We start from the raw sequence: 13,751 nt of genomic DNA, 5'->3' as shown, positions 1-13,751 counted from the left end.
AAATAGTTTTGGTTTTGCCAGCCACAGCCACATGCTGGCATTAGTTATGCTCTGCCAAAACTTATCAATTCTGCTGTTTGCAGCCTGAAAGCAGCTATAAACAATTGTGAAAGATGTGCCTGTGTTCCAATAAAGCTGTATTTTACAAAAATAGGCAATGTTCTGTGCTGCAGTCCGGCTGCAGCAAAATAACCGGGGGTTACGAACAACTTGTGTACATTGATACAGCAGGAGTGGGAGCCATTTATTGTAGGACAACAGAGGTATTTATACATTCCACAGAGCTTATCTTAATTAACATAAACTAGATACATCAGTCAACCAATAAGGAATTTCCACACTTAATGGCTGGCTGGAGTTACTTCACAAACCACTCCCTCTGGCAAAATGCCAGGCGCCATCCAGACTTGTTTACAGACCTTAACAGTTCTGGACTTGGACACTCTATCTTAGGCTCCCATGAGGGGTCTCGGCTCTCTTCTTAAAAATGGTGCACAGGGCTGGGGATGTAGCTCAGTTGGTAGAGTGCTTGCCTTGCATGTGCATGTACAAAGCACTGGGTTCAATCCCAGCACCACAAAACAAAACAAAACAAAAGGTGCACAATTGAAACCTCCCTCCCTTCATACTTTCTCCCTAATAATAGCATTTATTTCCCTGCTTTCAATTATAATCTACACATGAATCTCTCTGCTCCATCTCAACCCCACAAATCCAAACACCTGTTGGATATCCCCAGTCACCTTGTCCTCAAGTCAGTAAGTAAAGAAAACTCATTTTCCAAAATGTGAAATGGCATCACAATCTGTCTTGTTGTTCAAGCCAGAAACCAGAGATTCCTGATAGACACTTTCCCTCCCCTTTACATTGCATCAACCAATCATTTTTCAGTCTTCATCCTCACCTGCATATCATAGCTTTCACTAGGAATCTGGCAATAATGACTGTTAGCATATTATTAATTTTTAAATAAGTAACCTTTTTACATTTTCAAAAAGTGAAAAGTCTTCCTTTACTATTATCTCCTAGCCACTCAATTCATTATCCCAGATACAACCAATATTGTTTTTTAAAAAAGTATATCTTCCAGGAATATTTTGAATATGTATATTTATATTTTCTAGCTCTCTCTTTTTTAAACCCAAATTGTGGCATACTATAGTTGTTCTGAATTGTTTTGTACCTGTGTGTGTATGTGAGATTTATCTTTTGAGAGCTTTCTTATTAATGCATAAAGAGCTTTTCTTTTTGTTCCAAGTCTATGGTTGAATAATACCCCTTTGTAAAAATGTCAACAATTGATTTAGCCAAATCCCTGTTTCCAACCATTTATCATTAAAGTAATACAATATTGAATAACCTTTTGCCAAGTCATTTATAAGGTAAATTCCTAGCAGTAGCAATGGACATTCGTTAAGTTTTTGATAGATACATGGACTTTTATGTTTTTATTTTTATTAAAATTATCTATACAAGCACATACAGAATTCTACAAAGTATGGTATTAAAAAAAAAACCAACACACAATGGTACCTCTTTTAGTCTCTTTTTTCAAATTTAGCCCCTTGACTCTAGATAGCATCTGCTTTGTATATTTTCAGGTTTATTTATTTATTTTAAAATTGAAAATTTTAGTATTACCCAGACTCCCATCTATGAAGGATGAAGACTGGCTCTTTCCTACCATTTTCCCTATACCCTCATATTTTTTTTTCTATTTCCCCCATCTTTTCAGTAGGGAGTTGTGTTATAATTTTGGATCATAATTACTGGGATTATGTGAAAACTCTCCACAAGTAAGCCATGTCATTACCTTTTATTATTTTTCCTTTCTGAGATATTGTCTCTTTTCTCTACTTTCAAATTTGTTCTGTCTAAATATCTTTATAATTTAAAAAAATTTGGGTTTTGGAGGCAAGAAACCTGAGTTCAAAATTAGGCTCCAAAACTTACTAGCAAGGTGATTTGGGGTAGTTTGGGTAATCTGCTTAGCAACTCTACCTCAACCCAAAAGGGCTTAACAACAGACTCTTCTGTAGGTTATTGCGAGGCACAGATGTCAGCAGTTACAAGGCTCAATGGCTTCAGCAGGGCCCATTCTATTCTCAGTGCTCACCTTACTGTTTATGGGTCAAGAGTACAACCTCCCCAGTACCTGTTACTTCCACCATAAAATAGGAATAATCGTCAACAATCGTCAACTGTCTCCTTGGACAGTTAAGGATTAAAATAGTGTAAAATGATAAGCAGACTGCCTGGCACATGGTACACATAACGTGTTGCCACTACACAATTATCTTTCAGTTCTTCCGACATGCCTCCTCTTTCTGCCTCTGCTTCTCCAACTCAGCTTTCAGGGCTGGGTTCAAACATCACTTCCTCAGGGAGCCTTCCCCAGATCCCAGGCCCTCTTTTTAGTGGGTCAGCATCATGTACTCTCCAGCACGAGCTCATCCCAAGCGGCCGACCGCCCATCTCTACAGTAACAACTTCGGCCCCTGCAGAACTTTTCCAAAGAACCCCGCTATGGCAATTTCTAAGGGCGCTCAGGCGGGCGGCACATCCTGGCCAGCTCTCCAGCATTTTCCTGAGTTGTGACGCTCCACGCCACGTGAAGCCACGAAACACCCCCCCGGAAGCGAGCGGGTCCTGGGCGTTCCCTTTCGACTCTCCACCCACTACGCCCAGGGTCTGTTCCCGCCTCTTGGGCTAGGCCCGAAAGGGGCGGAACGCTGTAGTGCGGCTGGTGGTTTCTCTTCCGGACGGAAAAGAGGAGCGTACTGAGCGTCGCGTCGCGGGAGCAGCTCTTTGGTCCGGTTTGGTTCCCCGCTCCCGCGACATGGCCTTCAATTTTGGGGCTCCCTCGGGCACCTCGGGCACCGCTGCAGCCACCGCGGCACCCGCGGGTAAGTTATCCCCCGGACCTTCTCGGAACTGGGGAAGCTTTTGGTCCATCTCCCGGGTCCGAGACGCGGGCTTGGAGATCCTGGGTCTCCCGACCGCGCAAAACACTTTAGGGGGGCAATGGAAGAGGGTGGGCGGCCGCAGGTCGGGTGGAGGCGGTTCCTGAGGAGGCCGCTGGGGTACTCGAGGCCCTATCTGGATCTCGCGCCCTGCGCTTGGGTCCCCGCGGGGCTCCATCCTCCCGCGGATTGCTTCCCGCCCATGAGGAGTCCTACTCGTAGAGGTTGGAGACTGCTCCGATCTCCTCGTACCCGACACCCCCAGCTCCTCTCCGCATCAGCCTCCGGGCCAGGCGGGAATACACACTGGTTCGGGCGAGTATAAGGTTGGGGAGCCCCGAGCTGCCCGGAGACTCCTTCGTCCTAGCCCTGGGGCGGAGTGGGGGGGCGGTGCCTAAGCCCTTAGTGGTCTTCGCCGAGGGAATTCACGCTCCTGCTCCTTCCCTCTGTGTCCCCATCTCCTCTGCTTTCTCAACCTATTTGAAGCGAAGTAGGTTTGTTCACTTCTGTGAAATCCCTTGCTGAATCTTGTAATCCTTATCTTACTTTCTTTTTCTTTTTCTTCTTCTTCCCCTTCCCCCTTTTAAATTTTTGTTTCTTTGCCTGCACGCCTATCAGGATTTGGTGGGCTTGAGACTGCCAACTCCACCGCCAGTGGGTTTAATTTTGGGGGTTTCGGATTAACTGCTAATCCTGCAGTGAACTTTAATATTGGGAATTTCGGTGTTTCTACTACCTCGGCGACTCCGTTCAATTTTGGTAACAGTCTGGCAAGTGCAGGTAGATAACTGCGGGTCATAAACGAGTGTTGGGAGCTGGAGTCCAAGAATAATATTTCATGGTTTCCAGAGTTTGGGAAAGAACAGTGACTTGTCTAATAAGGGAAGGAAATTTATTTCTTAATGAAAATCGAAAATAAAACATTTTTATCAAGTGGTGACTGTCTTAAATTATGTGGGTTTTGGAAGGCCTTGCAAGTTATAAGGTTCCCTTGTTAAATCTGCATTTCATTGAACGAATAAAATAAGAATTTGGAATGAATTTTTATATCTTCCAAATTATTAGATATGTCTTTCAAATTGTAAGCTCACCAGACAGGCTGATTTTCCTGGAATTCTTGGACTCCTGCAGTCATTTTTCATTTTTTTTTTTTTTGCATTTTTCATTGGGATATCATTTTATTGTTCTTGTGTTTCCAAGAGAAACAGTCTTATACGAACAGCAGTAAGTCTTGTTTTATAACCCTTTTAAAATAATGTACTTCTTTGGTCAACTCATCAGATTAGGATATATTTCTATAAGACATATAATTATAGGAAAAATTATCCACATCTTTACTGGATTTTTAGGAAATTCTCAGAGAAATTTAACTTATTAGATAACATTTTGAGTTTTAAAAGGTGGACCAGGTGTCTTTGCATTCAAAAAGATAATTATGAAGATTGTTTATGGATTGTTTGAAGCTCATCAAAATTTTTTCAAGACACAAACAATAATAGATATATGTCTGAATTTAAAATAGATTTATGTATACTTTACATATAATGATACCATAGAAAAATCTTGTTTTTCAGCTGCTCGTATATGAATTTTTCATCCATTATGCCTTTTATGCCCATGCCAATTATATGCATTTTGTAAACTTTCTTTACTTCTTAAAACATGCTTGGAAAGTTATGTATTTTTGTTCATTCACTTGTTACTGAAATAAGACTATTACCTTAGCATCTGAAAACAGTTTGAGAAATAGTTTAAATTCCAAAGATAAAATAACCTGTTATCATTAAGATATATTTGAAGTGGACACTAATTACTGTCCTTTGGTATGTTTACTTTCCTGATTGCTTAAAATTGGCACTGGGTAAAACAAACCTTAATTTGAAGTTTGTGTTTCCAAGTAAAGCCACCCAGCTCATAATTCAACAACAATAAATAAACCTGTTGGTATTCGCTTGATTTAATGTTGATTTGGAGTTATCATGGTTAATTTTGAGTTTTGATAATAAAATGATGTTTCAGTGCCTTTCATATGTTGACTAATTTAGTTTTCAGCAAAGGACTGGTAGAAACTCTTTTTACTTTCTTATTTTGTGTCCATGCAGATCCACTAATTCAATAAAACATTTTTGGTATTGTGGAACATGATAAGTCACTAACTTGTGTTTTCAGTGTGTAGGCAATTCAGATTATATCATAAGTTATTCTGTGGAAGGTGAGGAGTAATGAAAAGATTAAGAACAGTGTTTAATACTTTAAGGTTTTTTTTTATCATTTAGTTTGCAGTATGGCAATAAACCTACAAGTTAATAGAATATTTAGTTGTGCCTATACATGGAAAACACAGTCTACTCTGAGTAACTTTCCAAATCAGAATTAAATGGTGATATCAAATTGCTTTTTCTTCTTATATCTTTTATTTTGCAATACTGATGAATCAGTTTTATTACAAGAACATGAGATTAAAGTTAGCTCAGAAAACCTGTGTTATAACTCGGTATTAATATTTCAAATATATACTTTGAAAGGTTTTTTGCCATCACATTGATAATCAGCTAAAAACTGACAATAAGTAAAAACGAAATGATTTTAGATTGGCTCCTATTCCATTCCATTCATATGTTGTTAGATATGGTTAAGGTTAATTTTGTTATTATTATTTGTTATTTCTACCTAAAGTAGACATTTGTTGGAGTTTCCACATTGTAGTTCAGAGACTGGTGCTAGCTCTGCTCATCTTCCCTGCCACTGCTCCCATTTGTGTTTTTTCCCCTTATTTCTTCCATTAAGAAACACATTCTTATATAGTAAGTAGTATGTTTTCTTTGAAAAGTTGCTTAGTCTTGACATGGACTTAAATAGAAATATAAGGTAATGTAGATATAAATTAATTCGCCAATTTCAGTCTCTCTCTCTTTTTTTTTTTCTTTTTCTTGAGACTGGGTCTTGCTGTGTTATCCAAACTGGGCTCTAACTTGTAATCCTCCAGTCTCAGCCTCCCACAACACTATTTTTTAAAACATTTGAAATTGAATTAAGATTTAGAAATCTATAAATGAGGGCAGGGGTAGTTGTCTAGCATGATTAAGGTCCTGGATTTGAGCCCCAGCAACACACACATACACAAAACCAAAAACTGTAAATTCTGTGTAGAAAATTCAGATTTTCTGACTCTTGGGGGGGAAATGGGAATAGTATTATGATCTACTAAACTACCATTCTTTTGCAACAATAATCTGCTGGAATTTAGGAACTGCTGTCATTTTTAAAAAACAGTTCAGAAAACATCTGGTCTACTTTACTCATTAATTTTATTGGTCTAAATCTTACATTTGAATTTGCAATCCTACTCTAAAAGTACATGTAAGAGCCCGGCGCGGTAGCATACACCTGTAATCCCAGCAGCTCATGAGGCTGAGGCAGGAAGATCGTGAGTTCAAAGCCAGCCTCAGCAGCAGCAAGGTGCTGAGCAACTCAGTGAGATCCTGTCCCCAAATCAAAATAGGGCTGGGGATGTGGCTCAGTGGTGGAGTGACCCTGAGTTCAACTCCCGCTACCAAAAAACAAAAAAGGTACATGTAAGAGCCAGGCATGATGGCTCATAACTGTAATCTCAGCTACTCAGGAGGTTGAGGCAGGAGGATCTTGAGTTTGAGACTAGCCTGGTCAACATAGAGAGATCACATTTCAAGGTAATAATAACTATAATAATTAATAATGAAAATGCGTAATAATCATTTTAGAGTTATGGCAGTAGGCTTATATGTTTTCTCAGCTGTAAAAGAATCACCTCTTTAGGTGGAAGATATATGTGATATTTCTATTTAAAATATTTAGCTGCATTTCTTGTTATATATTGACTTATTGATTAGTATAGTTTTAAAAAATTAACGTTGAAAGTAGAGGAAGGAAAATTTAGATCAATATATTTTGACTTTATGTGTAGCAATTACTTATGATATAATTTGAAAAATTGCCTTTATATGTAGAAAAGAATCTTTCTTTCTATTTTTATCCTTTTTTAATTAGGTGGGTTTGGAGGATTTGGTACAACATCTACAACTGCAGGTTCTGCGTTCAGCTTTTCTGCCCCAACTAACACAGGCACTACTGGTAAGAAGCCATCGGAAGTCATTGTTAAAGTAAATGTGGTAGAGGACAACTTTTTTTTTTAGCAATTCCAATTTTTATTTCTTCATTCAAAGGACTCTTTGGTGGTACTCAGAACAAAGGTTTTGGATTTGGTACTGGTTTTGGCACAACAACAGGAACTAGTACTGGTTTAGGTACTGGTTTGGGAACTGGACTGGGATTTGGAGGATTTAACACACAGCAGCAGCAACAGCAGCAAAATAGTAAGTATAAGGTTTTCATCTTCAACTGTAAAGCCATAACAATAATAGCTAACATTATTGAATATATCATTTTAAATGCTTTAGTGAATTATCTTCTTTTTTTTTTTTTTTTTTTTTTTTAAGAATTATAAACATTCCAAGGAGACCAAAAGCTACTTTTTATGTTTGTGTATGATAGCAACTGTGGAGAAAACTGATGGACATGATTAGGATCATAAGGTCCCTTGTATAGGATCATTTCATTAAATTCTTTTTGTTAAAAATAATACAGAAAACTACTCAAGAGTTCAGCTTACTGAAGTGTGCATAAGATGAACGCTGGAGAGATGACCCTGGCTACCCACTTCAGAAGTCCACCACCTTTTTTGTTCATAGTCAGAGGAACTATAGACCTCTTTTATTATCATTTTCTTTTCTCATGTGTGTAATAGTATTGATTGCCTGTGTTAAATCTCTGTATGTTCTCCTTTTATTGCTCTTTCTTATTTTTCAGTTTGTTGAAGACATCAGATTACTTGTCTTAGTTTTTTGTTTAGAAATTTATTGGTTGCATTTTTTTTTATTGGTGCATTATAATTATACATAATAGTGGGATTCATTATGCCACATTCATACTTGTTTATAACATAATTTGATCAATCTCATTCCCCTGATTGCATTCTTGTAGTATGGTTTAACACGTCCTCTATATTTCTTAGTAGTTGAGTTGGATCCAGGGGCTTTTTTATATTGATAGTTTAGATTTTTGTTTTTAAGCCTATTTCCTAGGTAGTGTATTCATCATCAGAAGGGCATATAATATCTGATTGTTTCTTCGTGTATGATGTTAGCAGCCATTGATGATCATTACCTAGATCCATTAATTCAGTAGGGGTAAGAAACAGTGCTATTTTACCTTGATTTCTCTTCCATTTGTTTGTTGGAGTTATCTATAAAGCAAACTTTATCTATTTGGTTGATTCTTTCCCTTTATTACTCTTTTCAGAATTGATTCCCTAACATTCTTCAAAGTTGACTATTTTTTGGTCAGGGACTCAAGCATTTTTTAATCCAATGCAGTTATTCTTATTGATGTTTAAATATTTCCATCTTTGACCTTTGCTTACCTCTTAGGTTAGCTCCCAAGTCTGTTTGATATAATCTCTTTAACTGGCTTAGACTGCATGGTCTTACATATCAGTGACTCTTGTCAGTATGCTAAATTCCCTTAGTAATGTTTCCCATTAGCCTGGGGGCGGGGGGAGTCCAAGCCTGTGTATTTGTCCAACCAAATAGTGCTTGAGAAAAAAAAAATCACACAGAAGATTGTATAACCTCTATAAATTCTGTGCATCCAATCTCAGTTGGAACCTCAGCATTGCTTGGTAATCAGACAAATTTTCTATTTTTAACTTATTCTCCCACTTTCTATGGTAGTTATTTTGGACCTTTATTTTCCTAAAAATCTCAAATTTCTCTGTTCTCAGTTTAGCAGATGGCCTTGACCCCCCCCCCAAATTCAAAGAATAGATGGAATCCTTCATTGCAGTTCCTTCAACTTTCCCTACTTTTAAATCTCTTTCTCCATCTGTAAGCAGTTTTTTCTTCTTACACCTGTGCTGTGCATCTCTTAATGCCTATCTTTGAGAGGGGCCCTTGTGCTGTTGGTCTTCTAGCTACATTAGCTATGTTCCCCAACCCTTAAAAAGTCTTCAACTTTTCTCTGTGTCCTTTTTATCGAAAACAACCTGAAGTTGTTTTTTTCCTCTTCAAAACAATAATAACAATTGTAAACCAACAAAAAAACACACTTTCACATTTCACTTCAACTATCACTCTTCTCCCTTTCACAAACTACTTCAAATGATTGTTAGAGTACACCCTCTAGTGCTCTTTCCTTTTAGCCCACACTAATCTGGTTTCTGTTTACTCTGTCAAATAGTTAAGGTCAATTATGATCTCAGTGAATCCAGTGAACATTTACTGTTTTTTATATATCTGCAACCTGGAGTCATCAAGTCAGAATGTGCTACATTTGTTTTTATCTAGCTCCTTTTCCCCTTTTTTAAAAATTGGAATACTTTAAAGCAAATTCTAAACACATCATTTCACCCTTTATTTAATGTTTCTCTCTTTAAAAACGTGGACTTCCAGGGCGCAGCGGCACACACTTTTAATCCCAGCAGTTTGAGAGGCTGAGGCAGGAGGATCGTGAGTTTAAAGCTAGTTTCAGCCACATTAAGGTGCTAAGCAACTCAATGAGACCCTGTCCCTAAATAAAATATAAAATAGGGCTGGGGATGTGGTTCTATGGTCAAGTGCCCCTGATGAGTTCAATCCCTGATACAAAAAAAATAAAAAACAACCATGAATATCATTCCAACCCATGGTAATTCCTTGTTATTATCTAATACCTGGTCCATAATCAAATTTCCTCATATGTCCCAAAATGTTTTATTCATTTGTTGTTTTTTGTAGTTATAGGTGGATTCAATACTTTTATTTTATTTTTATGTGCTGCTGAGGATCAAACCAAGTTCCTCACGTGTGCTAGGTGAGCACTCTACAATTGAGCCACAACTCCAGCCTCTCATTTGGTTTTTCTAATCCTAATAAGGTTCACACATTAATTTTCTTGTTCTGTCTCTTTAAGGTTTTTAGTATACAGAATTTCCTACTTTCTTGTTCTCCTTCTCAGGAACTGTTGCAGAAATTGGGCCAGTTGTCCTGTGAAATGTCCCCCATTCTGGATTTTTTTAATGGTTATTTCTTTGTATTATTTAGCTTCATCCTTCATAATTCTTATAAATGAAGTTAACTTTAGAGACTTGCTTAGATTCAGGTTAGACTCGTGGGCAAGAATCCTGGCAGTGGTGTTATGTACTTCATATTACATCACACTGGGAGGCTATCCAGCTTTCACTAATGCTAAAATTGATTAGTGGGTTCATGTGGTAGTAGCTGATCTCTTTATAAAGTTCCTCATCAGCCTTTAATCTGATGGCTTCATTCATTGGTGATCATTGCCTTAGTTATTTTATGAGAAATTACAAAATGTTAATTTTCTAATTTCCTTCTTCCTCACTGAAATTCTCTATAAAATGAATTTTTTCTTCATTTCCCCAAGCCTACTTGATCACCCTGATACAAAGTTTATATGGGAAAGACAGGAAAAATTCTAACAGACAAATTTTTGTAAGGAGTTGGTGGCCTCATTTCCAGTAGTGTCCAATGAGTTGGAATTTTTTAGATTTTTGATCTTTTTAAAATTATCATTTGAAAGTGGGGACTTTAATAAATATATTTCAGTTAGTTGCATTCATTATTAGTATTATTATTATTGGTGCCTGGGGTTGAACCCACTGAGCCACATCCCCAGCCCATTTTTGTATCTTAGAGACAGAGTCTTGTTGAGTTGCTTAGGGCCTTGCTAAGTTGCTGAGGCTTTCTTTGAATTTGTAATTTTCTTGCCTTAGCCTCCCAAGCTGCTGGGATTACAGGAGAGTGCTACTGTACCCGGCTCAGTATTATTCTTGATGCTCACTTACCTTGTCACGTTTCTAGGAAATGGGAACACTTCATTGATACTCTCATTCTATTTTTATCACTGCCACATCCTTCAGTACTCTTTAAACTTTTTGCCAGTTTCTTCTTCCCCAGAGATTTTGCACATTCTGTTTGTCTATACGATTACCTCATGGACTAGCTGACAAGTTCCAATTAGACAGATTTCTCTTGACTCCCTTTCTCAGGCTTTATTTACTCCCTTACGTAGTACTCATAGCCTTTGTTCTTCTCTGAGAAACTTATCACAGTTGTTATGATATGCTCAATTTGTTTAAAAGATATCATCTGTCTTATTTACCATTGTATCCTTAGTATATAGCTCTATCTGACACATTTGTTGCATGAAGGTATGGTAAACACACACACACATATGCACTGTATGTAGCCAGACCTGGTGGCACACACCTGTAATCATAGCTGCTTGGGAAGCTAAGACAGGAAGATCTCAAGTTCAAGGCTAGCCTGGGCAACTTAGCAAATAAAGTAAAAAGGTACTGGGGCTAGGTGTGGTAGTCCATAATCCCAGCAGCTCAGGATGCTGAGTTAGGAGGATTGCAAGTTCAAATCCAGCCTTAATAAAAGGAAGGCACTAATCAACTTGGTGAGATGTCTCTAAATAAAATATGGAATAGGGCTGGGGATGTGGCTCAGTGGTGGAGTGCCCCTGAGTTCAATCCCCAGTATCAAAAAAAAAGGTGCTAGGGATGTAGCTCAGTGGAAGGTTCTACTAGGGTTCAATCCTCAGTACCACAAAAAAAAAAAAAAAAATATATATATATATATATATATATAAAATATATTATATATATATTATATATATATAATAAAGAAATAATAAATACATACATACACATGTGCACTTACACATATACCAGGAGAGACAATTTTGTTAAGAACTCTAAATGACCATAACATGTTCAGCCTCCCAAAATGGCTGTGCACTCTATGTAGGTATGATATGACAAAATACATTCTACTCTTACATATAACTAAAAAGAACAAATTAAAAAAAATTCTAAAGGTGTGGTATGTTCAATGAAAAAGATTTTCTTTGAGTAGCTAAAGAAATAATGGCAAAAGGACTCTGACAAGGTAGGAAGATATAAGAAATCTGATACGCTAAGGCTTGAAGAGAGTCTATTGGATTTTGTAATTTGAGTTCATTAATGTCTTCTAGCTTATGAATTTTGAGTAGACTAGTGTGACTGTAATCCAGTGTGAAATGTAAAAGGAGAGGCAGAATATAAATCAGTAAAGATCTTCTCTCATTGAAAAGTTGAGGAAGGAGTTGGGGTTGGGGCTTAGTGGTAGAGCGCTTGCCTAGCAGGTGTGAGGTATTGGGCTTGATTCTCAGCATAAATTAATAAAATAAATGTTCATTAACATGTTAAAAAAATTTTTTTTAAAGTTGAGGAAGAAAAACCTTGGAATTTCTTACTCAATGCTAAAAAGTAAGCTTATAATAAGCCAGGATTCATGTTTTGATTTCCAGTCCATTTCTTTCTAATTTTTATGTACCCATTTGGGTACAAATAATACTCTTCTGGATGGTAGGTAACAGGAGCACCTCTCTATCTCTGTAGAAGACCTACAAACCTTGGTGATACTTTTCACTCTTTAGAGCTGAGAGAGAACTTAAATGTAAGATATAGTGTTCTAAAACTCAGGTCATTTTGGTAATGTCTTCATGTTTTTTTTTTTCTTATCTACATATCCTTTTAAGAAGTTTCCTTAAATCTATTTCCTCTTTAATATCATGTAGTTAAAATTTTAAGGAAGATCTATATTGCTGATATAAATGGAAAGCAAACCTGTATAATTTGCTATAAAGAAAATAGAACCAGCCAAGCACAGTGGTACCAGCTGCTTAGGAGGCTGAGGCAGGAGTGTTACTTGAGCCTACCAAAGCCCAACTTGGGCTGTAATACTGAGACCTCATCTCAAAAATTAAGAGGAAAAAAAAAGATGACCAAAATTAAGTACAAAGAAAATATGATATTAATTATTAATAAGCTAGATAAACTTTGCCTTAAGCTCTGAGCCTTAGACTTTTTCTTTCCTTTGTTTGCAACAACCTGAGACTTTTGATATAATCAGATCATCAAAAGGTAACTTTTTTGTTATGTGAATTAATGCCATGTAGTAGTAACTCAGCTCTTGCTTGACAGCTTTCTTTGTTATTTTGGCTGGGGGCAGGGGGGGGCTCTTTTTTTAGTCTTTTCTTTTTTGGAACTAGGGATTGAACCTAGGGCTTCCTGAATGAATGCGTCCCAGTCCAAGCTTGACAGCTTTCTTAACTCATACTTTGGGAATATTTTTCTGCTCTATCAACTTTGCCATTGTTACATTGGAGAAATTGTAGCCCAGAGACTTGCTCCAAGTTACACAGTTATCTAAAGCTTTAGCCTGGCATCCTGATGCCGATTATGTTAGTCTTTTTACTACATATTACTTTATAATCAGTGATATAATGATTTTTAGAATCATTTTATATTATTTATATTATAGAAACTTATATTAATAGAAATTTATATTATTGAAATACAATAGCAATATTGTTTTTTTAAAATCCTGTAACTTCAAAAACTTTACTTTTTCATATTCATACGGTTTTTTGGGGGGGGGTCCAGTTTTAGTAATGGAATTAATTGTATTAAGCTATCGTCATTAGAAAAAGCAAGTTTAGTATTTAAGACTTGTTTTGTGTCCCTTTGTCTTATTTTCCTATACTGCCATAACAAATTACCAGGGTGGCTTATGACAACAGAAATTGATTACTTTACAGTTCTAAAGATAAGAAATCCAGGAATGGGTTTCACTGTGTTAAAGTGATGGCAGATCTGTGATAAATTCTGGAGGCTCTCAGGGAGAATTTAGTCTCTTACCTTTT

At 37.0% G+C, this 13,751-nt stretch overlaps 1 protein-coding gene across 4 annotated transcripts in view; it reads left to right on the top strand.

Annotated features, from left to right (window-relative positions):
- Positions 1-2,733: 2,733 nt before the first annotated feature.
- Positions 2,734-13,751, top strand: part of Nup54 (nucleoporin 54) — a 32,179-nt gene continuing 21,161 nt past the window's right edge. The window contains exons 1-4 of one of the 4 annotated variants that reach the window (XM_021734538.3): positions 2,734-2,906; positions 3,582-3,743; positions 6,990-7,073; positions 7,166-7,315. In XM_021734538.3, the coding sequence (XP_021590213.2) occupies positions 2,840-2,906; positions 3,582-3,743; positions 6,990-7,073; positions 7,166-7,315 (463 nt within the window). In that variant the 5' untranslated portion in view covers positions 2,734-2,839. Of the gene's footprint in view, positions 2,907-3,581; positions 3,744-6,989; positions 7,074-7,165; positions 7,316-12,951; positions 12,970-13,751 lie in introns of those variants that run through there. The other 3 variants (XM_021734537.3, XM_005337258.3, XM_078021426.1) reach the window with 3 other exon arrangements.

The sequence above is a fragment of the Ictidomys tridecemlineatus genome, chromosome 9, assembly GCF_052094955.1.
Source record: "Ictidomys tridecemlineatus isolate mIctTri1 chromosome 9, mIctTri1.hap1, whole genome shotgun sequence".
Classification (NCBI taxonomy): domain Eukaryota; kingdom Metazoa; phylum Chordata; class Mammalia; order Rodentia; family Sciuridae; genus Ictidomys; species Ictidomys tridecemlineatus.
Note: the sequence above shows the minus strand (reverse complement) of the source record. Positions and strands in the feature narration are given on the sequence as shown.